At 37.2% G+C, this 26,638-nt stretch overlaps 1 protein-coding gene and 1 pseudogene across 7 annotated transcripts in view; one reads left to right on the forward strand and one right to left on the reverse strand.

Moving 5' to 3' along the window:
• KTN1 (kinectin 1) overlaps positions 1–26,638 on the forward strand; it is a 118,378-nt gene that overhangs the window by 24,592 nt on the left and 67,148 nt on the right. For 3 of the 7 annotated variants that reach the window (XM_029237040.1, XM_029237038.1, XM_029237037.1), the window contains exons 2-6: positions 11,801–11,838; positions 15,804–16,356; positions 19,728–19,865; positions 21,263–21,433; positions 22,808–22,938. In XM_029237040.1, the coding sequence (XP_029092873.1) occupies positions 15,834–16,356; positions 19,728–19,865; positions 21,263–21,433; positions 22,808–22,938 (963 nt within the window). In that variant the 5' untranslated portion in view covers positions 11,801–11,838; positions 15,804–15,833. Of the gene's footprint in view, positions 1–11,800; positions 11,839–15,797; positions 16,357–19,727; positions 19,866–21,262; positions 21,434–22,807; positions 22,939–26,638 lie in introns of those variants that run through there. The other 4 variants (XM_029237042.1, XM_029237036.1, XM_029237039.1 and 1 more) reach the window with 2 other exon arrangements.
• LOC114903776 lies at positions 3,944–5,608 on the reverse strand (annotated as a pseudogene).

The following is a 26,638-nucleotide window of genomic DNA, read 5'->3' on the forward strand; positions in this document are numbered from 1 at the left end:
GCCGCTCCGCGGCACGTGGAATCTTCCCAGACTGGGGCATGAACCCGTGTCCCCTGCATCGGCAGGCGGACTCTCAACCACTGCGCCACCAGGGAAGCCCAGAAAATTTTTTACTAGCACTTTTTCCCTTGGCTTCCTGAAAAGCTTATTAAGAAAAAGGTTAGATGTGATCCCTAATGAAAGAATTTGGTAATATTCTCAATTGTATTCTGGTAGGAAGAAGTATTGCTCATTTACAGAAACTACATGCTAGATTATTAAATTTTAGATTAAGTATTTATAATTGTTTGCTAAATTAAATTTGTTACACACAGCTGATAGACTTTATTGCTTCTGAAAAGTGAATATTCCAGTGTTTTGCTGGATCTGGAATTCTGTGTTAGTGGTCATTGTTTTTATGGAGATTTTATTCCATTATCCTTTGGCTTCTATTGCTGAGTAATATATGTCTAATTTTATTCTCTTATAGGTAATTTTTCTATGTTGCTTTTAAGACCTACTTTGCATCTTTTGAGTTATATAATTTTACTACACATATATTTAGGCTTGTTTCTTTTTATTTATGCTGTCCAGATTTTGTTGCCCTTCTGGAATTGATTTATATCTTTTCAGCAGTTTTTGAAAATTCTTCGCCATTTTGTCATCAAATATTACCTTTCTTGATTCTTTTCTCTCCTTGAATTCCCATTTGACTTATTGGACCTTCTCATTCTTTCCTTCATGTCTATTAGTTTTTCTTTCATGTTTTCCCTAATGTATTCCTTTGTGCTGCATTGCCAGTTTTTATAAGCTCTGTCTTTCTGTTTGATAATTCTTCAGCTGTGTATAATTATCAGTTCATTTAGTTTTTAATGTCTGCATGTCTGTGTATGCACATATGTTTGTGGATGCTTATACACAATTTACAGTTTCTTTAATTTTTACTTTCTGGTCTTTTATATGAGTGTTTTATTTTTTTTTCCATATGTGTGATTTAATTTATGCTTCTAATAGCTGAAAAAATTATTTTTTATAGTCCTCCACATTATTCTGTTTGGAATTCTTGGGGATATAATCCCTGTTTGTATCTTTGATTTTCTTCTCTTTTTATTGTAAGTTCACCTTCAACAGGAGGGTTTCTGAAAATACTGTACTGTTCAGGCCAGACTGGGTAGAAGGATTTTTTTTCCAGAGCCTTTCATGGCCTTGGAGCCATTTTTGTGTTCATATTTTTGGTAGAAACATTGGGGGTGTTCTGGGCTGGCAGAGACTGTAGACGTGAATTTAAGAATCTATGGTTATAAATTTTTTTTTTTAAGGGTCAACAATCAGTATTTATTTGGAGATGTCACTTGCAAACTGTTTTACATCGATCTCTTTTTTAAAAATTTTCTGGTTGTATTTTATTTTGTTTATTTTTAAATTTGATTTTTAAAAATTGAAGTATAGTTGATTTACAGTGATTCAGGTGTACAGCAAAGTGATCCAGTTATGCATATATATACACACATAATTTTTCATATTCTTTTCAGTTTTACTTTATTACAAAATATCAAATATAGTTTCCTATGCTATACAGTAGCACTGTGTTGTTTATCCATTCTATATATAATAGTTTGCATCTGCTAATCTCAATCTCCCAGTCCATCCCTCCCCTGTACCCTCCTCTCCCTTGGTAACCACAAGTCTGTTCTCTGTGTCCGCGATTCTTTTTCTGTTTCGTAGATAAGTTGCTTTGTGTCATATTTTAGATTCCACATATAAATGATATCATATGGTATTTGTCTTTCTCTGTCTGACTTAATTCACTTAGTATGAGAATCTCTGGGTCCATCCATGTTGCTGCAAATGACATTATTTCATTGTTTTTTATGGCCGAGTAGTATTCCATTGTATATATATATATACCGCATCTTCTTTATCCGTTCATCTGTTGATGGACAGTTAGGTTGTTCCCATGTTTTGGCTATTGTAAATAGTGCTATTAACGTTGGAGTTCATGTATCGTTTTGAATTATAGTTTTCTCTGAATATATGCCCAAGAGTGGGACTGCAGGCTCATGTGGCAACTCTATTTTTAGTTTTTCATTTCTGATTTTATTGATTTGGGCCCTCTCCCTTTTTTTCTTGATGAGTCTGGTTAAAAGTTTAATAATTTTGTTTATCTTTTCAAAGAACCAGCTTTTACTTTCATTGATCTTTTCTATTTTTTTAAGTCTATTTCATTTATTTCTGTTCTGATCTTCAGTTTCTTTACTTCTATTAACTTTAGCTTTGTTTGTTCCTCTTTCTCTAGTTGGTTTAGGCTTAATGTTAGGTTGTTTATTTGAGAATTTTCTTCTTTCCTGAGGTAAGCTTTGTTGCTACATACTTCCTGCTTAGAACTGCCTTTGCTACATCTCATAGGTTTTGGACTGTTGTGTTTTCATTTTCATTCGTCTCCAGGTATTTTTTTAATTTCCTCCTTGATTTCTTCAGTGATCCATTGGTTGTTTAGTAGCATACTGTTGAGCCTCTGCGTGTTTGTGTTTTTTGCAGTGTTTTTCTTGTACTTGATTTCTAGTCTCATAGCATTGTGGTCAGAAAAGATGCTTGATATGGCTTCAGTTTTCTTAAATTTACCAAGGCTTGTTTTGTGGGCTACCACGTGGTCTGTCCTGGCGAATGTTCCATGTGTGCTTGAAAAGGATGTGTATTCTGCTGCTTTTGGGTGGAATGCTCTATAAATATCAACTAAGTCCATTTGATCTAATGTGTTATTTAAGGCCTGTGTTTCCTTATTGATTTTCTGTCTGGATGATCTGTCCATTGATATGAATGGGGTGTTAAAAGTCCCCTACTCTTGCTGTGTTACTGTTTATTTCTCCTTTTATGTCTGTTAATATTTGCCTTATATATTGAGGTGCTCCTGTGTTGGGTGCATATATATTTACAAATGTTATTTCTTCTTAGATTGATTCCTTGATCATTATGTAGTGTTCTTCTCTGTCTCTTGCAATAGTTTTTATTTTAAAGTCTGTTTTGTCTCGTGTAAGTATTGGTACTCTGGCTTTCTTTTGATTTCCATTTGTGTGTAATATCTTTTTCCATCCCCTCAGTTTTAGTCTGATTGTGTCTCTGGATCTGAAGTGAGTCTCTTGTAGGCAGCAGATATATATAGGTCTTGATTTTGTATCCATGCAGCCAGTTTGTGTCTTTTGGTTGGAGCATTTAGTCTGTTTACATTTAAGGTAGTTATTGACATGTATGTTCTTATTGCTGTTTTGTTAATTGTTTTGGATTATGTTTTTGTAGGTCTTTTTTCCCCTCCTCTTTTGTTCTCTTGTGTTGTGATTTGATAACTGTCTTTCATGTTATGTTTGGATTCCTCTTCCTTTTTTGTGTGTATATCTATTGTAGATTTTTGGTTTGTAGCTAACCATGAGGTTTTTGTATAGCAGTGTATGTGTATATGTGTATGTGTATATATATATGTGACTGTTTTATGTTGCTGATCTCTTAATTTTAAATGCATTTAAAATACCCTGCATTTGTACTCTCTCCCTCCAGTGATTACTGTTTTTGATAACATAGTTTACATCTAATTGTTTGTGTATCCATTAACTGCTTATGTGGATATAGATGATTTTACTACTTCAGTCTTTTAATTAAACCTCCTTACTGGCATTGTGTATGGATGATTTCCTACCTTTATGTTTGCCTTTACCGGTGAGCTTTTTCATTCTATAATTTTCTTGTTTCTTGTTGTGGCCTTTTCTTTTTTGCCCAGAGAAGTTCCTTTAACATTTTTTGGAAAGTGGGTTTGGTGGTGCTGACTTTTTTTAGCTTTTGCTTGTCTGGAAAGCTTTTGATTTCTCCGTCAAATCTGAACGAGAGCCTTGCTGGGCAGACTATTCTTTGTTGTAGGTTTTTCCCTTTTGTCACTTTAAGTATATCATGCCACTCTTTTCTGGACTGCAGAGCTTCTACTGAAAAATCAGCTGATAGCCTTATGGGAGTTCCCTTGTATGTTATTTGTTGCTTTTCCCGTATAGCTTTAGTGTTCTCTGTTTATCTTTGATCTTTGTCATTTTGATTACAGCCTGCCTTGGTGTGTTCCTCTTTGGGTTAATACTGTACTGTATGTGTATTTATTGGATATCTTTTTTCCCCCTAGGAATCTTCTAAACGTGTCCTTTAACCTTTCTCTCTCAGGTTCATCTTTTTTTTTTTTTTCCACGTTCAGTATTTTTATTTAATTTTTTAGCAGACAATTTACATACCACTCCCACCCCTTCCTTTAAGTTAGTGTGACAGTTTTCCATAATCTGCTTAAAGAGAAGCTTTGGTCAAGAATAGAATGAAAGAGCAAAACAAAAAAGAAAACCCAAATCACTGCTGCTTTTAAAAAACCAACACTTTCACCAATTATCCTCAAACAAAACACACAACAAGGTTTGCGCCATATGTGTCTTCAGTGTTTCCTGGCGGCTGGCTCTTCTCCCCATCATGCGAATGGCGGAGCTGCCCAGTGCAGCCTGTCCGTCCTCGTGCTGGATTTGGGAGGCTCGCTCAGCTTCACATTATCTGAAGGCCCTGGATAGAAGACTCTAAGGTCTTGAAATGCCAAATGGTCATGGCTCTGTCGATGCCAGTAGTGCAAAATTTGTGACAGTCTTACTTGTCCACTTCATAAATAGACACTTGAGTGATGCTGCTCTGGTGCAGCATCCCCAGGGCCTTGTTGCGGTTCTCAGTTGTGGCCCGCTTGTCCATGTTGTGGAAGTTCTCCATGGCCGACATGTTGTGCTGGATGCTCTGTTTTGGGATGTCTAGCTTGGAGACGAAGGTCAAGCAGCCGCAGTCGTTGCATCTAAAGAGCATGGGGCAGCAGTCATGGCCAGCAGCCATGATGCTGTTCTCCAAGATGAAGGACACACTCAGGAGGGGCAGGAACTCTGTCTTCAGAGTTGAGACCTGCACACTTTTTGAGGCATCGGCAACGGACACCGTGCTGTTGTGGCTGACCCAGGCCAGGTGGCTCCTGCTGGCGGAGAAGTTGACCCCATGCACCCAGCTGCCAGTGCCACTGCCACCAAACGCTGACATCAGCTGACCAAAAGGCATCTTGCTGCCCCAGGGTGTACTGGCTGGCTTCTCATCCACTTCTTTAATGTAGGCAGAAAACACTCTGCATTTGAAATCACAGGATCGTCCTGCCAGCAAGACATTGTTGGGATGCCAGTCCAAGCTGAGAACTGTGGAGCGAATGGGTTTTTTAATGTGCTTGCTTATTCACCAGTCATTTTTGGACTCAAAGTAACAAACAGAAATGAGTCATGCTCCACTGCCCACAGCAAATTTGTTCTGTAGTGGGGACCACTTGACAGAAGTGGCTGCATTGTTAATTCTCAGGATCACCAGGGTCGGCTTCCAGATACCATCTTTCTGACTCCAGACATAGGTGTTGCGGTCAGCCCCTCAAGTGACCATGAGGTCACTCTTGGGAGCGCAGTCGATACCTGTGATGTGTCCATTGTGCTCCTTGAGTTCATGAATTTTTACCCACTGGCTCCCAACTTCTTATAGATGTGGACTTCATGGTTATTGGGGCTAAGGGCAATCTGGGGACGATACCAGTTCCAGGCATGACAGGTAATTGGCTCTAGTAAAAATTGATGCAGGGATATTATTCTTAGTGTTTTCAAAGGACAGAAAGCTGGGGGTTGGGGCCATCTGGACGGGCTCGGAGCATGGAATTCGTGGACTCTGGTCAGTCGATGTGAACAGGCTCCGGCCAGGTTCATCTTTTTCTCACATTTCAGGTGATGTTTGTAAGTTAAGCCTACCAGACCTTTGTCTTTTTTGAGTTAGTCACTTATTTTTTCCCATAAAGTCTTTACAATGTTTTCTAGTCAGATTTTCCAGTTTTTTCCTTTATGGCTCTGGGTTTTACATGAGACATAGAAAAAGCATTTTACAAAACAAAATTATTTTAGATTGAAAGAAATACATTTGTTTTCTAGTTTTTTCATGGTTTAACTTTTTAACCTTTAAAACTTTGATCCATATATAATTGAGGTAGGGGCTGAATTTCCCCCTGAAATGGCTGTCATTTGTGCTGATACTATTTATTAAATAATCCATAGATTTACTTACTGATTTGAAATAGCTCTCTGATTATATACTAAATTTTTCACATGTATTTGGGGCTTTTTATGTTGCATTTATTTGACAGTTCTTGGGCAAGATGTAAAGATTCTTGTTTTATAGTGAAGCTTTTCCAATAGCTCCCTTAGAGTTTTTTTGGGTAGTATTTGACGATTTTGGCTTGTCATTTACATTTCCTGTTTAGTTTGTGAAATGATCTTAAGTATTATGTGTTTTTTAGGAATAGGCAAGAATAAATATAACATTTTATTATTTTAGTACTTTCATTGTTGAGTGACCTATGGTGATGTACTTATGAGTTATTTCATCAGTCTCTTACGTTCAACTTTTAACACCCTAGCAAAACTTTCCTAAAGGATGATAGGGTTTGAAGTAGGTTTTCTGTTTGTTGATAAATTTAACTGGTACCATACATTACTAGGACTGCCTTGTTGTAGTGGGATTGGACATAGATGAGGAGGCTAGGGCACTTAGAGGGCCTCAAGGAGAAGTTACAGGAGGAAAAGATTTTGGATCACAACTATGAAGAATATTCTAATGTTTTTGTAAAAGGAGTTTATGGGAGGTGCTGATTCCTCATAAGCATAGGCTCACTGACCATTCAGCTGGGTCCAGTCTTTTAATTAGATGGCCCTTTCCAACTCAGAGGCCTTGTGAAAAAGTAAAGGTAGGTCAAGACTAGATTTTAGGGGAAGGCAGTCTTGTATATATGGTATAGCTGTTTTACAATTTCATCATTGGTGTGAACTTCATGTTTTAATGTTAATTTTTGAATGATGTTAATTTTTGAACAATTTTGACGATTTATCTTCACCTTTGGAAACTTTTACATATTGATTTGAAATACTGATTATTTAAATGTATTATTAAATTTTTGGTATTAAAGCTTTTAATTTGTCTAATTAAGTTATTATAAATTAGCTTTCTTTACAGAATAAACTTAACCAGGTTATCTCCTGTGGGTATGTTTTTTAAAATTTATTTATTCATTTAATTTAATTTTTTTTTAATTTACTTATTGATTTGTTTATTTTTGGCTGCATTGGGTCTTTATTGCTGCCTGCAGGCTTTTCTCTAGTTGTGGCGAGTGGGGGCTACTGTTCGTTGTGGTGCGTGGGCTTCTCATTGCAGTGGCTTCTTGTTGCGGAGCACGGGCTCTAGGTGCGTGGGCTTCAGTAGTTGTGGCTCACGGGCTCTAGAGTGCAGGCTCAGTAATTGTGGCGCACGGGTTTAGTTGCTGCATGACATGTGGAATCTTCCCAGACCAGGGCTCGAGCCCGTGTCCCCTGCATTGGCAGGTGGATTCTTAACACTGCTCCACCAGGGAAGTCCTGTGGATATGTTTTTAAATGAGCAGTGTCTTTTCCTGGGAAAATGGACTAGTTGGGGCTTGATGGGTAAGCAAAAGTCTGAAAGATATTGGTATAACTCTCAGCAGCTACCAGCTACACAGATACTTTTCATTTTCTTGGAGAAGCTGTTCAAACTGATTTATCTAGTCTTGTATTAAAGGAAAAAAAGTAAGTTTGGTTAAAAAAAAACGAAATAGAAGTTTCACGTGTTGTGACATGATAACTAATGGAGAAGTGAAATTTTATTATTCATCTCTGGTATTAGTTGGATTTGTTTCAGACTGGGGTAGCAGTTCTCTAGAACGGGTATTGCTGAAATAACTTAAATGGTATGTTAATAAGGTGTGAGTCATAGAAACAAGTACCTGTTGCAGTTTACAAGGAGAAATTGCACCTCAGCTTTAAGATTTCAGTGTAATCTGTAAAGTTAATTTTAGAAAAGCTGTTGTAAATGGACTTCCCATGTCAGGCAACTCAGTGTTTGATTTGCTAGATTATCTTATCTTTTGGTTGCTTTGAATGTTTTTCTTCTTATCTTAAAAAATAATATTATAATTGTATTGTGGGCTCTGGGGACATTATACTTTTGGTGTAGAGAATGGAAATTTAGGTAAGTTTTTATATTTTGATGGCCATTTCAGTAAATGATTAATAATTTGTTTTTCTCATTGCTGTCTTTTTCTTATTTATTTGTAGAATCAAGTATTTAAAAACTTATTGTAGACTTAATACACATGTAAACTTTTAAACATATATAGCTGTACAATATAAGGTGAATCTACTTTTTCTGTGTGTTTTTTTCCAAGTACTTTATACATTTTCTTAAGTTTAAAATTTTAATCTGTCTGGATATCTATTTGATCTGAACGATCAGATAAATTGATTTTTAAATTTTTAAAAATCAATTTGAATCTATTTTAGGTTTTGAGTTCCATTATTTTCTGTTCTTTTATCTTTTATCACACTGCAGTATATTGCTACTTTCCTATAATTGTTACACAATTATCTCCTATCTCATAGAATGCTATGAATGTGTACATAGAGAATAAATGCTCTAGGATTTTAGGAGGAAGAGAAATATCTGTAGGCAAGGTACTTGAGCTGGAAGAGTAGACCTCCTTGAGGCTCAGGTTTGGTTTTTATGCTCTGTTTTATTGATACTATGTACTTCCTCAGGTGGGTCATAAATTCATTTAAAGTCAGTGAATCTATTTGTGCAACACTGCTAAGCACCCTGTATTCTCTCCATAGTTTTAAATTTAAGTGGAGAATCAAAATAAACAAAATTTATAAGTAAAAAATAACAATGTGATAATTATAATGTGTTTTATAGGACCACCAGCGCCACCCTTTCCACCCTTACTCAGAACTAAACTTTGGTTCCCATTTCATTAAGAAAATAGTAGCATTAGGAGGATAATTTTTACAGACTTCTACACTGTATCTACCTCCTTGCCTATGTTTCCGTCTAAGGCTAGTCTCTTCAGAATTTGTACACCAAATTCTTTTCCTCTTGCCATTTGAGAACATTGTCCCTCACCCCTCACTCTCTTGCATCATCAGTCTTTCTGCTTCTGCCAGATCATCTTTATCAGCATATTAACATGCTGTTATTTCTCTTGTCTTTAAAAACTTTAAAAACCAAAGCCCCAACCTCATATTCCCCTCCAGCTTCCATTGCATTTCTTTTATTACTTCACAGGAAATCTTCTCCAAAGAGTTGTTCACACCTGCTGGAGTTCTCACTTTTGACTTCATTTCAGTCAGGTTTTGATCACCACCACTCTACTGCTTTGGTCAGTCACCACTAATGTCTCCGTTGCTAAAATCCAATAGTCAATTTCTATCAATAGTTTTTACTGTACTTTATTTACTAACACCATTTGACAAAGTTGATTAATCTCTCTTTCTTAATATACTTTATTCACTTAGCAACCAGGGTGACATTTCTCCTAATTTTCTTTCTACTTCTCCTTCACTGTTTCCTTTGGAAGTTCCTCTTCATCTTCCTGTTGTTGAATTGTCCAGGGGCTCTGTCTTGAGATCTGGGCTCTGTTTATACCCATTCCCTTGGTGATTTTATCCAAGCTTATGGCTTTAAATATAATTTATATGCTGAGTATGACTAAATTTATATTTTTAGCATGTATTCTTCACTTGCCTAAGCACTCTTTGTTTAGCTGTCTGCTGGATATCTCCACCTGTCTAAAACCTAACTCCCTAGTCTTTAACCCCAACCATGTCCTTTCCACACTTCCCCCATCTCAGTAAAGGGCAACTCTTATTTTTGGCTTAGTCTGAAAGCTTTGGAGTTGTCTTTGTCTTTGCTTTTTCTCTCACACGCCATTTTCCAGTCCTCAGCAAATCATCTTTTCACTACCCTCATAGTGTACTCAGAATTTGACTACTTTTTTACTACCCCTCTTGCTACCTGCTTGCTCTGATCATCTGTTGCCTAGATTACTTCAGTTGTCTCTTAAGTTTTCCCTGCTGTCACCTTCTCCCTATACCCTTTTTCTACTCAAAACCCTCTGTTGGTTTCCCATATTACTCAGAGTACAAGCCACAGCCCTTCCATTTGCCTGTAAAAAACTACATGATTTGTTCACTGCCCCCTGCCCCCTTCAAATGATCTCTTTAACCTCATCTTCTACTACTTTTCCTCTTGTTCATTATACTTGAACCACATTGTCTTTATTGTTCTTGGTCAAATGTGTCAGGTTGTGTTCTGTCTCATATACTGTATATTAACTGCTGGACTGTCTTCCTTTTAGTAGAATGTTAGCCCTATAAGGGCAGGCATTGTGGCCTTTTGTACTGTTGTTTATTCAGAATGCCCTGGAAAACAAGGTTGACGTATACTAATTGGTGCTAAATAACTATACAAAGTGAATTAATAGACTGTTGTGGAAGATGGTAGTTGAAAAGATATTTTCATAGGTGTGATTTGGGCTGTGTTTTGAAGGATAAGTGAAGATTTGATACAAAGGACAAGGCAAAGGTTTCTAGATTTGATACTAGGGAGGAGGGGAAATTGGACTTTTTAGAGAGTTGTTCCTTTTTGTTCCCCAATTTAGAACCTGTAGTGCCTTCTTAGTGCTGATTTTGTCTACTCAATTGACTGCTGATATTCTGTAGCTGGTTGTAGTTTATATTCCTCAAAATCATATCTAAAACTCCCAGACAAAAACCTATTCCTGTATTCTTGAACTTGACATGTGATTTCATAATTTACAGATTTCGGCCAAGCTAGAAACATAGGAGTTAGTTGTCTTAGACTCCTTCCTCACTTTCACCATGCTCTTTTTTTTTTTTCTTGGGTCGTGCCAAGTGGCATGTGGGATCATCTTGGTTCCCTGACCAGGGGTTGAACCTGCGCCCCCTGCATTGGAAGCACAGAGTCTTAACCACTGGACTGTTAGGGAAGTCCTTCACCATGCTCTAAATAGTTGCCTTGTCCTCTATCTGCATTGACTTAATTCACTCTCAACTTTAGCCTGTTGAAATAGTTATTTTAATTGGTGTCCTTGCACCTGTGTTAACCTATCCATTGGATTTTAAATTTTGATGCTAATTTTTATTTGTAGAAGTCCTAATTGATTCGTATCTACCCAGTTACTTTTTTTTTGTTTGTTTGTTTGTTTTGCGGTACACGGGCCTCTCACTGTTGTGGCCTCTTCCGTTGCGGAGCACAGGCTCCGGACGCGCAGGCTCAGCGGCCATGGCTCACAGGCCCAGCTGCTCCACGGCATGTAGGATCTTCCCGGACCGGGGCACGAACCCGTGTCCCCTGCATCGGCAGGCGGACTCTCAACCACTGTGCCACCAGGGAAGCCCAACCCAGTTACTGTTGATAGTTTCTGTTCTTTGCTCATTTTTCCAGTTACCTCTTCTTTATGTGTGTAGGTTATAATCTATATCTATTAATTCCAGTATCTTGAATCTTTAGGGATGTGATTCCTTAGTTTATTTTTGTTCCTTCTTGCTCATGGTGGCTTCTGTCATTTTGTGTTGTGGGCTCTTATGTGGATGACAGTCTTCTTTGGAAATCTTGAGGTTCCTGGCTTGAGGGAGCAATATACCAAAGAAGATGTGCATTCACTTCTGCCGCATGCACTATGGGCACCACCAACTTGGAACCACTTAAATTTTTTGTCTTGGCATTTCCAAGATCGTGTTAAGTAGTTTGGACTTTAGACCTATGTAAGAAGAGACCCCTGGAGCCAAGGCAGAATTGGGACCAAAAGTCAAGACTCTTGACTTTATTTTAGTGCTTTATTATATTGCCGTTTATCAATTTTAAAATTTATTTTTTTCAGGATATATCTGGAATATGACATGCATACTTTATTTGAAGGTTAGTGGCACCATAATGTTTAATCTTACATTTTACCAAGAAGGGTTCAGAAAATACTGTAGTTAACTTCTGTTGTGTAATGGAAATCTGAGTAAGTGATACTTGTCCATGAATATACTTTTTATCAGTGTATGGTACTTCCATAAATAAAGTTTTCCTCAAAAAGATTAACTTGAACATTAAAAAAACAACATAAGATGTTATTATGGATTTAAAGGAAGAGAAACGTGGCATGTTTAGAATACAGACTACTTAGATTCAGCATGATCAGGTTACAGATAGATTTTTTAACTTACGAACTCTTTTTTTTTGCGGTACGTGGACCTCTCACTGTTGTGGCCTCTCCCGTTGCGGAGCACAGGCTCCGGACGTGCAGGCTCAGCGGCCATGGCTCACGGGCCCAGCCGCTCCGCGGCATGTGGGATCTTCCCGGACCGGGGCACGAACCCGCGTCCCCTGCATCGGCAGGCGGACTCTCAACCACTGCGCCACCAGGGAAGCCCATGAACTCTGTTTTTACAAAGAACCTGTGATAAGAGCTTTCAGCTTAGGTTTCCAGCTACTTCTAGTAATATTATAACTATGTTGTACATTGGATAAAGCTCTTGTAGGCTACTCTTGGTGCCTATGTATCTTTTAAAGGTGTATTCATTTAGTTGTTCAGACATTACAGATTTATACAGGAACTTTTAAGAAATTAAGTGTTCCTGGGTTGAAAACTACCTTTCTCTCAAATCTTTGCTTGCTCTTTACAAATATGCTTGCTTGTATGTTGTTCGGTATACATCAGTGGAAAAAAATTGACTTTCAGTTTGTTCAGACTTCAGTCTTGAATTTTTGTTGTATTTTTCTTACTGGTTCTTTTGAGTCACTCCAGTTGACATACTTTTATCAATTGAAGCACAGATAATTTAAAAAATTAGTTTTTTGGTGTCATTTGTTTTAAATGTTCTTTTAGTTTAAAGAAAATGATGTCAGAGGCAAGAGTAACTAAAATACTGTGGTAGTAAGGAAAGAGATTTCAAAATTCTTACATTTACTTGAGATTCAATAGTATACCTATCAAACTGCTTGCATTTTTTTTTTTTTTTTTTTTTTTTTTTGCGGTACGCGGGCCTCTCACTGTTGTGGCCTCTCCCGTTGCGGAGCACAGGCTCAGGACGTGCAGGCTCAGCGGCCGTGGCCCACGGGCCCAGCCGCCCCGCGGCATGTGGGATCCTCCCAGACCGGGGCACGAACCCGTGTCCCCCGCATCTGCAGGTGGACTCTCAACCACTGCGCCACCAGGGAAGCCCTGCTTGCATTTTTCCTTGTAATATGTAAGTAGCGGTTCTTTTAAAATTTGTGTTTATTTAAACTTTTAAAAGTATAATATTGTGCATTCAGCATGGTTACTTAAATTTCTGTTTTAATGTAGAAGAAATTTAAAAAGTTGAACAATGAACTGTATGTTAAAAATATTTGGGGCTTCCCTGGTGGCGCAGTGGTAGAGAGCCCTCCTGTTGATGCAGGGGACACAGGTTCGTGCCCCGGTCTGGGAAGATCCCACATGCCGCGGAGCGGCTGGGCCCGTGAGCCATGGCTGCTGAGCCTACCTGTCCGGAGCCTGTGCTCCGCAACGGGAGAGGCCACAACAGTGAGAGGCCTGTGTACAGCAAAAAAAAAAAGCAAGGAATTAAAACTTTTATGAGTTTCTCTTAAACTAACAAAATTTAAAATATTAAGGCAAGCGAGACTGCACCCATGATTATGGCACAACTCTTTAATTTACATATTCATCTTAATAACCTATTATACATGAGATGTTTTGATCATACAAGTAAAACTGTGATTTTGACTATTCAGTATTTAATTGAATTTAAGAAAGTCTCAGTATTTACAGTTTTAACAGCAGTGTTTTATTGAGTTGATATTTGCTAATTTAACCCATTCTGATGTTGTATATTCTATCTCAGTTTTTTGTATTATATATAATATTGCTGTGAACATCTTTATATATGCTTTTCTTTGTAAATTTCCTGGGATAAAGAATCAGGAATATTGGATTAAAGCAATGCAAACACTTTCTTGACTTTAAATTTGCCTTGGTGTTTTGGTTGGGCTCCTCCTAGTTGCAGAAAGAGAGCTCACATGACTGGGAATTGAATTGTGTGAAGGGAATCTCCTGAAAAATCCAGAAATGGAAATCATGATTCTTCCAGGCTCATGTGGGACCTGGAAAAGGGACCTAGAAAAATCATCAGAACATTTGAGGAATATGTGTTTCAGAGTTCTTGTGGTCTCATGGCCTCTTTTCTCCCTGAACGTTTGCTTCTTGCTCTGCTTCATCATAGATTTTGCTCTCCCTAAGACTTAAGTTGCATGTGGCTGCAGTTTGCTGTTCATCAAAGCCCTTCTGACTTTGACTTGACCTTTTTTCAGCATCTGTGGTTGCTGCTAAGTGCCTTAGCCTCTTTTCTTTCCTCAAAGCAAAAATCCATAGAGTTCTAAGTCATTGTTTTGTCCTTTTTCTCCCCCAGTTCCCCAGCCAAGTTGAACAGGCTTTGTAGCCTGTAGGTGGTCATGTTAAAACAAACAAAAATCAAAAATAAAACATCTTTTAGGGCTTTCCTGGTGGCGCAGTGGTTGAGAGTCCACCTGCCGATGCAGGGGACACGGGTTCGTGCCCCGGTCCGGGAGGATCCCACATGCCGCGGAGCAGCTGGGCCCGTGAGCCATGGCCGCTGAGCCTGCGCGTCCGGAGCCTGTGCTCCGCAATGGGAGAGGCCACAACAGTGAGAGGCCCGCGTACCACAAAACAAACAAACAAACTTTTAAAAAGCATTTCTGGTTGACCACTAACAGGCACAGTAAAATATGTTTAATAAATTAAAAATCTTGGATAGTTCATGAATTATCAGGGAAGAACAATTTTGTATAAAGTTCCTTTTAGTATTTTGTTAGCACATGATTCCTTTTCCCCTTCATCTTGTTAAAACCTTCTCTTAGTAAGTCCAGGGTTGTGTTAATACCATTAAAAATGTTGCTTCTTAATTAAACATTATTAAGAGAGGATGGTGATTGCCCTTGTTTTTGCAGTATAACTTTTTTTACAGTAAGAGGTACCTTGAAAAAAATTGAGAAAAGCATCTTATTTGTAATTTATTTTAGTGCCAAATGACATATCCTAACATTTTGATTTTTTACTGTATTATATTTCCATATCCTTGTTGTAGCCCACCATGTCATGAGGCTGTTAGTTAACTGGAATAAAGGTGCTCACAGTTTGTGAATGGACTTAAATCTTTAAGTGGAGGAATGAACCACCTTTGTCTTCTTTGCAGTTAAGAGTGTGGTACTTTTAATGGATATCTAGTGTGTTGGTAATAGTTAATGCCTCTTTATTTCCATGTATAGTAGTATTCATGAACATTGTACAGTAAGAGGAAAACTAAATACTAATAGTGTCAAAAGTGGGTATTTTTTGGGAAAAAGTAATGAATGGCTAAGTTTTTTTTTCCTTCCGTTTGAACCTTTTCGCATGATTTAAAAATGGAAGGCTGGGGGCTTCCCTGGTGGCGCCGTGGTTGAGCGTCCGCCTGCCGATGCAGGGGACATGGGTTCGTGCCCCGGTCTGGGAAGATCCCACATGCCGTGGAGCGGCTGGGCCCATGAGCCATGGCCGCTGAGCCTGCACGTCCGGAGCCTGTGCTCCGCAACGGGAGAGGCCACAACAGTGAGAGAGGCCTGCGTACTGCCAAAAAAAAAAAAAAGGAAGGCTGTGTTACACTCCTAGTTACCACAAAATTTTTTTAAAAGTATATTCAAATTGTATTTGGCAAAGTAATCCAGTATGTGATTTAAAAAACTAACCTGTTCAGATTTGTAGATCAGGTTAAATATGCAATACCACTTGAAAGAACAGAGGTTTTTTGTGTTTAATAAGACTGACTCAGGTTTTTGTTTTTTCCTTCTTTCACATTTAGGTTTTATAGGATCACATTAACAAAAGCACCATGGAGTTTTATGAGTCAACATATTTTATTGTTCTTATTCCTTCAGTAGTTATTACAGTAATTTTCCTCTTCTTCTGGCTTTTCATGAAAGAAACATTATATGATGAAGTTCTTGCAAAACAGAAAAGAGAACAAAAGCTTATTCCTACCAAAACAGATAAAAAGAAGGCAGAAAAGAAAAAGAATAAAAAGAAAGAACTCCAAAATGGGAACCTCCATGAATCTGATTCTGAGAGTGTACCCCGGGACTTTAAATTATCTGATGCCTTGGCTGTGGAAGATGAGCAAGTTGTACCTGTTCCACTGAATGTGGTTGAAAGTTCAAGTAGTGTTAGAGAAAGAAAGAAGAAGGAAAAGAAACACAAGCCTGTACTAGAAGAACAGGTCACCAAAGAAAGTGATGTATCAAAGATTCCATGCAAAAAAGTGGAACCTGTCCCAGTTACTAAACAGCCCACCCCCCCCTTGGAAGCAGCTGCCTCAAAGAAGAAACCAGGGCAGAAGAAGTCTAAAAATGGAAGCGGTATTGTATTCTATTCAACTTTATTGCGTGGTTATATTTGTTTTAATAACTTTAGAGTTTGAAGTTCAGGTACTTTGTTAAGTGTGCACACAAATGTTGAATACTGAATCTGAAATCGAGAACATTATCCTTTTCACTGTGTGTTTGCTTTCATTAATTGCTGATAGAAAGAATTAGTACTGAGCATAAAACAGTGTTCAAAACTAAATTTCACATTACAAATGTGGAAAAGGCCTTTAGTGGAAATATATAAAATCTGTTTATATATATAAAATATAAATATATAAAATATAAAATATATTATAGAAATATATAAAACCACTGAGGACCTGTAAATATCAGTAGTTAGAAATGTTTACATTTATTTCAACCAGTACTTTCTAATCAGTGTGATAGGAATTAAAGATGAAAAGAAAAATCAGATATCATTTTCACCTTTGATTGATTAATTTTGCAAACATTTATCATACATGTGTTTTGTGCTAGGCATTAGATTAGGTACTAGGACTGCAGAGATGAAGTGTGCATTTTCAAGGTAGCCTCATGCTAGTTGTAGGTACAAACAGAAATAGGTTATTATAATATAAAAAGATTAGTATAATGAGCTAGGTATGTCTAAACCAGTGTTGGAGTTCTAAGGTGGGCCACTTAAAGCATGTAATGCCTAAAGTTAATCTTAAAGGTTGAATAAGTACTAGCTAATTTTTCTTGGTGGATAGGGTGTTCCAAGGAGAGAGCTTAATAGGTACAACAGAAAGGACATGAGAAATGGTGTGCTGATGGTTGAAATTGCAAACAGTTTGCTCTGTATGAAAGGACTTGTGTTCACTATTAAGTTGTTTTCGTATCTTAACTTATGTAGTATTAAGTTAGTTATACTGGATTTTAAATATTTGCTTGCCAGCTCTGATCAAGCATGGTACTAGAGAAATAAGAGTAAAGGGGACAGAAGGCCATGTAAGTCAATAATGAAATGTGACTTATATAAGAAAAATACAAAGTATAGAAATACTGTGGAGCCAAAACACCTAGTGCTTATGGGGACCATGGGTCAAAAGCTTTACAGAGGAGACAGTGCCTGAGCTGGGTCTTCCAGAATGAATCACTTCATCGAGCAAATAGTGGGATCTCATTCCCCACTGGCAGAAGATCATGCATAAAGGCATTAAAGGTGCAAGAGTACAGTGTATTGTTGAACCATGAAATGGGAGGTGGGGAGTGGTACGAAACAAAGCTGAAAAGCTAATGGAGTGGGTAGATCATGATGATTTTTGTATACAATGCTAAGGAGCTGGGATGTTGTGATTTGGCCATTGTTGAAGATTTTCAAGCAGGCTTAGCTTACATGGCCTGATTTACATTTTAGAAAGGTATTTTTGGCAGAACTAGGGAAGACAAGTTTCATAGGGCAGTGTTTAATATAGGCACACTTGTTAAGAGGGTATTATTTTCCAGAGTTAAGTTGAAGGACTGAACTGTGGTAGTGACAGAAGAAATAGTAAGGAGGTTAGAGAGATCTGCAAAGCAAAAATGACATGACTAACGTTATGCATAGGATATGGCAGATAGAGGAGAAAGCAGGGTCAAAGATAATTTCCAAGTTTTAAGTTAGGTCAGGGTAAGCAAACTGCAACCTGTGAGCCAAATCTGGCCTGCTTCATTTTTTATGGCCCATGAGCCAAGAATGGTTTTTATATTTCAAATGGATTAAAAAAACTAAAGGAGTAATATTGTGTTAAATATGGAAATTATATGAAATTCAAACCTCTGTGTCCATAAATCAAGTTTTTTTGAATGCAGCCACACTCACGTGTTAACGTATGTCTGTGGCTGGCTTTCACACTGCAACAGCAGGTGAATAGTTGTGACAGAGTCTAAATGGCCCACAAAACCAGAGTATTTACTGTTCAGCCCTTTGTAGAAAAGATTACTCAAGCTCTGATTGGTAAATGTTGATAGCTTTAAGAGGGAACAATGGGGAGAGAGTGGATGTGTGCCCAGAGGAGAATGCTTTCAGTTTGTGTTTCTGGTGCCTATAGGGGCTATTTACATAGGGAGGAAATTTAAGTACAGAGGCATAAGGCTAGACTACAGATTCAGAAGCCTTATTAAGCATGATGGTAGTAGTTGATGTCGTGGGTGTAGAGAAGATCATTCAAGGAAAGTATTTAAAATGAGGACACAATCCTGAAGAATACCAGCGTATAAGGTATTCAGTAGGAACAGCTTACAAAAGGAGACTGCAAAGGAATATTCCAAGTGTAAGAAAAGAATTATCATGGGAGCTGAATTTTATTTATTTTATTGTGGTAAAATATATGTAACATAAAATTTACCATTTTAAAGTATAAGTTCTGGGCTTCTCTGGTGGCGCAGTGGTTGAGAGTCCGCCTGCCAATGCAGGGGATGTGGGTTCGTGCCCCGGTCCGGGAAGATCCCACATGCCGCGGAGCGGCTGGGCCCGTGAGCCATGGCTGCTGAGCCTGTGCGTCCGGAGCCTGTGCTCCGCAATGGGAGAGGCCACAACAGTGAGAGGCCCACGTCCCGCAAAAAAAAAAAAAAGTATAAGTTCTGTGGCATTAAGTACATTCACATTCTTGCACAGTCATCACCACCAGCCATCTCAAGAACTTTTCGTCTTTCCCAACTAAAATCCTGTACCCGTTAAGCACTAATTCCCCATTCTTCCCTCTCTCTAGTTCTTGGCAAGCACCATCCTACTTTCCGTGTCTGTGAATTTGACTACTCTAGGTATTTCATATAAGTGAAATCATACAATATTTGTCCTTTTGTGACTGGCTTATTTCACTTAGCATAACGGAGAAGAGAGTAATTTAAAGAGATAGAGACCAATAGTATGAAGTGCTAAATAGAATTCAAATAAGGATTAAAGGATATTATTGGTAGAATGTGGCATTTGGGACACTAGGGACCTGAGTAAAATCTTTCATGGATATAATGGAAGAGAGAAAAATCAGGTTGCAATTAGTTGAGAAATGATTGGTAGGAAAGGAAGTACAGACTGTTCTTTGGTCAGTATAAAAAGGAAATGGGTGTGGGGGGCTAGGGATTACAGTGGTGGGAAGGGTTTTATTTTTTAAGATGATAAGGGATTTGACCATGCCTATAAGCTGAGTAGGGCTAGGAGTGGCTGAGAAATGGGATATAAAAGAAGGAGCAAGTACTAGAAGTCCTGATAAAGTTAAAGAGCATATGTGGCAGAGTAAGAAAGCTAGAATAAGTGAGAGAATTGTATATCAGAGTTTAAAATTTTGGTGGTAAAGCATTTTAGGAAGTATTCATTAATAATTGAATCTTTTCTGGTGTGTTCATTGTTTGCTATGATGATTTTTCATTTATTTTTAATAAAGATGATCAGGATAAAAAGGTGGAACCTCTTATGGCACTGTCAAAAAAGCAAGAACCATTACCCCTGCATCAAGAGACTAAACAAGAAGGTGGATCAGGAAAGAAGAAGGTTTCATCAAAGAAGCAAAAGACTGAAAATGGTGAAATGTGTAGATACGTATTTTATAAATACTAATTCTAGAGAAGTCCACTAGGACAAGGAACCTAGAGACCTCACATGCTCTTTAACTTCCAGCTTAATATGTACCATAACAGCTTTAAAACTAATACAAGTCCATGGTGCTTTGACAGATGGTTAGGGTATAAGTTTGTGGTGAAGACCTTTATATGAAATTTATAAAAGGACAGAAGCATTTATAAATATTCTCATTCGTAACTGAGTTTTGAAAATAATGTTAATAGCATACAGACTCTATAGAAGAAAAGTATTCCTGAAATATTTGTACTTTTTAATATCACATAAAGATTATGCTTGAGAACATTAGTAAAATTTATCATTACCCTACATTCCTAACTATTTATTAAACATAATTTGCATGTGTGTATGAGAAGCATCCAGTTAAAAGTGATGGAGCAATTTTTATCTGTTCCGAATTGTCCACAGAAGACTTAGCTATGAAATTTACATAGATAAAACAGTGATTTTTATAATATTGGGCTGTGATATCAACTAGTGCTAGAAAATAGTAAAATTGGAAAGGGAAAAGATGAAATTCTGTTATTTGCATTAAAATTATGATATATCAAGCAATCAGGTATAGAAAAATATTATCACAAAATATTTGTTAATATTAAATATTTATTATACATTTTAAATGAAAGAACTGTATGTGCCCCAGAGTTGTTTTTTTTTTTTAAGGTAGGGATATAGAGAGACTTCCATATGGGTGTGGAAGTTTGTGTCTCTAACCAACAGATATCAGACTTCAGTATTCAAACTTTTTCCCATTAAAATTAGGAACAAAGTAAGAAGCCTTCCTTCCTCCACTTTTAATGTGGTTCTGGAAGTTTTAACTAGTGTAGTAAGATGTACCATATAAGTTAGAGGCATAACTATTAGAAATGAGAAGATATCTGCAAGGAACAGTGACTAATTTTGTATCTAGCAAGGAAAAAAACTCAGTTAGGAATTAACCAATTGGAATAAGAGGTCAGTAAAGTACCAACATACATTAAAAATTAATAGTTTTCCTTGAGCACTAATTAAATGTGAATGGATTCTTAGTTAAATCAGGAGAAACATGAGAACTAACTAAAATGTGTAGGGATGTATAAGAAGAAATTTTCAGATACTATTAGAGGAGATGTGTGATACAAATGATATGCTATAAAATAATATTGAACTGGTATTTCTTAATTAGAAGAGTGTTTTGAGTTGTTAAATGATAAAATAGGAATTTAAAGCCAAATTGAGCTGGTATTAGAGATTTGAAAATAACTGCATTTATCATTAAACTTAATTGTGCTTACATGTTATTTAATGACTCTGTTATAAAAAATGCTGAGTAATTATGATTTTGTTGAACTTAAATTACAGTCTTGGTAGATGAACCCCTTATTCATGCAACGACTTATATTCCTTTGATGGATAATGCTGATTCACATCCTGTGGTGGATAAGAGAGAGGTTATTGATCTGATTAAACCTGACCAAGTAGAAGGAATTCAGAAAACAGGGGCTAAAAAACTGAAGATTGAAGCTGATAAAGGTAATATACAGAATGTGACAATCCTTTGTATTGAAAAAAACCACATTTTTGAGTTCTGATGGAGTGAGTGTGTTTTCTCATAGAAGCAATGAATTGCAAAAGACTAATAGAATCTTTGTAGTAAAAGATTTATTGGTAGTTTTCTAATCTACCTTCTCAGTTTTGTAGAGCTGGACATTAGACTTTGACTTGCCTAAGGTTTCATAGCTGTTTTGCTGTCGGGTAATCTCTTCCCTTCTATTATTGTCTCTCAGAGTTTTCTATGCTAATTCACAACGGCCTTATTATTATTATTACTATTATTATTGTTATTATTTTGGCCGAGTCACATGGCTTGAGGGATCTTAGTTCCCCAACCAGGGGTTGAACCGGGGCCCACGGCAGTGAAAGTGCTGAGTCCTAGCCACTGGACCACCAGGGAACTCCATATTATTTTTTTAATAGTTTTTTTTTTTTTTTTAACAGCACTTTTAGGTTCATAGCAAAATTGAGTGGAAAGTACAGAGTTTCCATATACCCCTTGTTCTCATACATGCACACAACTGCCTTTTTAAACTTATAATGTAGCTGAAGTATTAAAAGCTCTGGGCACCTTTGGGTCTAATGGGTGGCAGTTGCTTTTAATGAGAGGCCGCTGTTGCCTAATGTAAGAGCCCTAGGGGAATCGAAGTGGGTGAGTCAGGAGATGTTTGGCACATGGATTTTTAAAATGTTAGGATTGCTGTATATACTTGATGTTTGTAAAATCAGACTTCCTTTTTGTAATTGTCTTCGAGCTTATTTTCTCATCTGTAAAATTTGGCTCATAAGTCCTAAGTATTACAGTTAAATGAGAGTATTTGTGAACATATTTAGTATAGATACTACCATATATTAGACATTTGCATTTTTTTTTTTTTAAGTAAGGGTATACTGGCACTTTAATATTCTGCAGTTTGGATACAAACCACTATGTACATAGAATGGATAAACAACAAGGTCCTACTGTATAGCCCAGGGAACTATATTCAGTATCCCATGATAAACCATAATGGAAAAGAATCTAAGAAATAATGTACATATATATGTATAACTGAATCACTTTGCTGTACAGCAGAAATTAACATTGTAAATCAACTATATTTCCAATTAAGAAAACATAAAAAATATTCTGCAGGTTGAGCAAATTTTTATTTAATGTAATTATTCCATATTATATTAAAAATGATAAACACTTTTTCTCTGTGGACTAGAGCATTAATTGTTGTTTGACCTGAAATGTAAATCTGTTTTCTCTTGGTTACTGACTTTCTGGGTCAAGAATTCTTGGTGCTTTACCTTTGCTGAAGTTGTTACTTATATCTTTTAAATGTTAACTTTTTTTTTTTTTTAAAGAGAATGCTGAAGTAAAATTTAAAGATTTTCTTCTGTCCTTGAAGACTATGATGTTTTCTGAAGATGAGGCCCTTTGTGTTGTAGACCTGCTAAAGGAAAAGTCTGGTGTGATACAGGATGCTTTAAAGAAGGTAAGCATATTTTAGATTATGAGCCTATTTGAGGGCAGTGATTAGAAGTTCACCAAGCAAGACTTGTGCTAGAGCAATAAGTTATAACCTACTCCCATCCTTTATACCCCGAAAGCACTTAGTGACATTTAAAAGTTCTGGAATGCCTTCGGAAGTTATTTCGTATATCCATACTAATCAATATACTTATTTAGTTCAGTCAGGTGTCCGAGTCATCTGAGGTTTTGACAAAAACGAATTGCTTATAATAAGTAAGAAGATTTATATAACTTTAAAGTCATTTGGCACTTGGCTAAGTTGTACCTTGTTTTCCTGTGAATGTAAGTGCTGAAGGCAAGGTCGGGTGATTTCTGGATAACATATGGAATGTTTTTGTGACTGAAGATAGCACCATTCAAAGCACCTGGGCATCTTTTTCGTGTGTGTGTGCGTGTGTGTGTGTGTGTGTGTGTGTGTGTATGTGTATGTATAGAATACTACTGTTCTAAAGTAAATGCTTTGAATGATAGAATCATTGCTATGACTGACTAAAATTTGAAAAAAACAAAGCCATGAAGCTAATATTTAATTTCTCATTATATTACACTCACTATATTATCAGGTCTATTAACTATCTCATATTGGGAAATGTGACAAGTTTTTAAGTGTTACTTTGTGTGAGATAAGATGACATGGTATCCGGTGTTCAATATTAGATTGTGGATGTGACCATTCTTATTTTAAACACACATACACACACACTCCTAACACACTTTTCTGCCTTTAAACCTTTAGTGGCTTCCATTTATTCTTTTTTTTTCCCCATCTTTATTGGAGTAATTGCTTTATGATGTGTTTCTGCTGTACAACAAAGTGAATCAGCTATATGTATACATATATCCCCATATCCCCTCCCTCTTGAACCTCCCTCCCACCCTCCCTATCCCACCCCTCTAGGTGGTCACAAAGCACCGAGCTGATCTCCCCGTGTGATGCAGCTGCTTCCCACTAGCTATCTATTTTACATTTGGTAGTGTATATATGTCCATGCTACTCTCTCACTTCGTCCCGGCTTACCCTTCCCCCTCCCCGTGTCCTCAAGTCCATTCTCTACGTCTACATCTTTATTCCTGTTCTACCTCTAGGTTCATCAGAACCATTTTTTTTTTAGATTCCATATATATGTGTTAGCATACAGTATTTGTTTTTCTCTTTCTAACTTATGTCGCTCTGTATGACAGACTCTAGGTCCATCCATCTCTACAAATAACTCAGTTTCATTTCTTTTTATGGCTGAGTAATATTCCATTGCATGTATGTGCCACATCTTTATCCATTCATCTGTTGATGGACACTTAGGTTGCTTCCATGTCCTGGCTATTGCAAATAGTGCTGCAGTGAACATTGTGATACATGACTCTTTCTGAATTATGGTTTTCTCAGGGTATATGCCCAGTAGTGGGATTGCTGGGTCGTATGGTAGTTCTATTTTTAGTTTTTTAAGGAACCTCCATACTGTTCTCCATAGTGGCTGTATCAGTTTACATTCCCAGCAACAGTGCAAGAGGGTTCCCTTTTCTCCACACCCTCTCCAGCATTTACTGTCTGTAGATTTTTTGATGATGGCCATTCTGACCAGTGTGAGGTGATACCTCATTGTAGTTTTGATTTGCATTTCTGTAATGATTAGTGATGTTGAGCATCTTTTCATGTATTTGTTGGCAATCTGTATGTCTTCTTTGGAGAAATGTCTATTTAGGTCTTCTGTCCATTTTTGGATTGGGGTGTTTGTTTTTTTGATATTGAGCTGCATGAGCTGCTTGTATATTTTGGAGATTAATCCTTTGTCAGTTGCTTTGTTTGCAAATCTTTTCTCCTATTCTGAGGGTGGTCTTTTCATCTTGTTTATGGCTTCCTTTGCTGTGTAAAAGCTTTTAAGTTTCATTAGGTCCCATTTGTTTATTTTTATTTCCATTCCTCTAGGAGGTGGGTCAAAAAGGATCTTGCTGTGGTTTATGTCATAGAATGTTCTGTGTTTTCCTCTAAGAGTTTTATAGTGTCTGGGCTTACATTTAGGTCTTTAATCCATTTTGAGTTTATTTTTGTGTATGGTGTTAGGAAGTGTTCTGATTTCATTCTTTTATATGTAGCTATCCAGTTTTCCCAGCACACTTATTGAAGAGGCTGGATTATCTCCATTGTATATTCTTGCCTCCTTTGTTAAAGATAAGGTGATCATATGTGTGTGGGTTTATCTCTGGGCTTTCTATCCTGTTCCATTAATCTATATTTCTGCTTTTGTGCCAATACCATACTGTCTTGATTACTGTAGCTTTGTAGTATAGTCTGAGGTCAGGGAGCCTGATTCCTCCAGCTCTGTTTTTCCTTCTCAAGATTACTTTGGCTATTCGGGGTCTTTTGTGTTTCCACATGAATTGTAAAATTTTTTATTCTAGTTCTGTGAAAGATGCCATTGGTAATTTGATAAGGATTGCACTGAGTCTGTAAATTACTTTGGGCGGTATAGTCGTTTTCACAATGTTGATTCTTCCAATCCAAGAACATGGTCTATGTTTCCATCTGTTTGTATCGTCTTTGATTTCTCTCATCAGTGTCTTTTTTTCTCTCTCCGCCCCCCCCCCCCGTCAGTTTCTTATAGTTTCCTGCATACACGTCTTTTGCCTCCTTAGGTCGGTTTATTCCTAGGTATTTATTGTTTTTGTTGCAGTGGTAAATGGGAGTGTTCCCTTAATTTCTCTTCCTGATTTTTTGTTGGTTAGTGTATAGGAATGCAAGAGATTTCTGTGCATCAATTTTGTATCCTGCTACTTTACCAGATTCATTGATTAGCTCTAGTAGTTTTCTGATAGCATCGTTAGGATTTTCTACGTATAGTATCATGTCATTTGCAAACAGTGACAGTTTTACTTCTTTTTCAATTTGGATTCCTTTCATTTCTTTTATTTCTCTGATTGCTGTGGCTAAACTTCCAAAACTATGTTGAATAATAGTGGTGAGAGTGGGCACACTTGCCTTGTTCCTGATCTTAGAGGAAATGCTCTCAGTTTTTCACCATTGAGAATGATGTTGGTTGTGGGTTAGTCATATAGGGCTTTTATTATGTTGAGGTAGGTTCTCTCTATGCCCACTTTATGGAGAGTTTTTATCGTAAGTGGGTGTTGAATTTTGTCATAAGCTTATTCTGCATCTATTGAGATTATTAAAGAAAAAGAAGAAAAAAATACGGGAAAAGAACACAGAAAAACAGAAAAGCAAAGTAAAAATAGAAGTTTATAAAAAAATAAAAATAAAAAATACGTTATAGAACATGAAGATCTCAAAAGACTAAAGAAAAAAACCCTGAAACAACAACAAACAAAAAAAAGAAAAGAAACCCAACAACAAAAAAGCCAGAATGGATCAAAACATAATACAATTAATAGTAATAATTATGTTTCCCTGGGGTCTCAGCTGAAAGTGTCTTTGCGCACACTGTGAGCCATAGCCCACCTCCGCCTCCCCAAGAGGCCCTCCTCTGCCTCTGGACTGGTCTCTGGACCTGTTGTGGGCCCTGTGAAGACCACTCAGACTCTGATCTGAGCCAGTTCTTGAGTGTGCTTGTCCCCAACGTCCACAGCTGCCAGAGATAGACCATTTTCATTTGTGGGAACACTCATTGTCTACTCAGATATTCCATGGACGCAGGGTCTACCTAGCTGAT

The sequence above is a fragment of the Monodon monoceros genome, unplaced genomic scaffold, assembly GCF_005190385.1.
Source record: "Monodon monoceros isolate NGI ecotype Baffin Bay Population unplaced genomic scaffold, NGI_Narwhal_1 Super_Scaffold_21, whole genome shotgun sequence".
Taxonomy (NCBI): Eukaryota; Metazoa; Chordata; class Mammalia; order Artiodactyla; family Monodontidae; genus Monodon; species Monodon monoceros.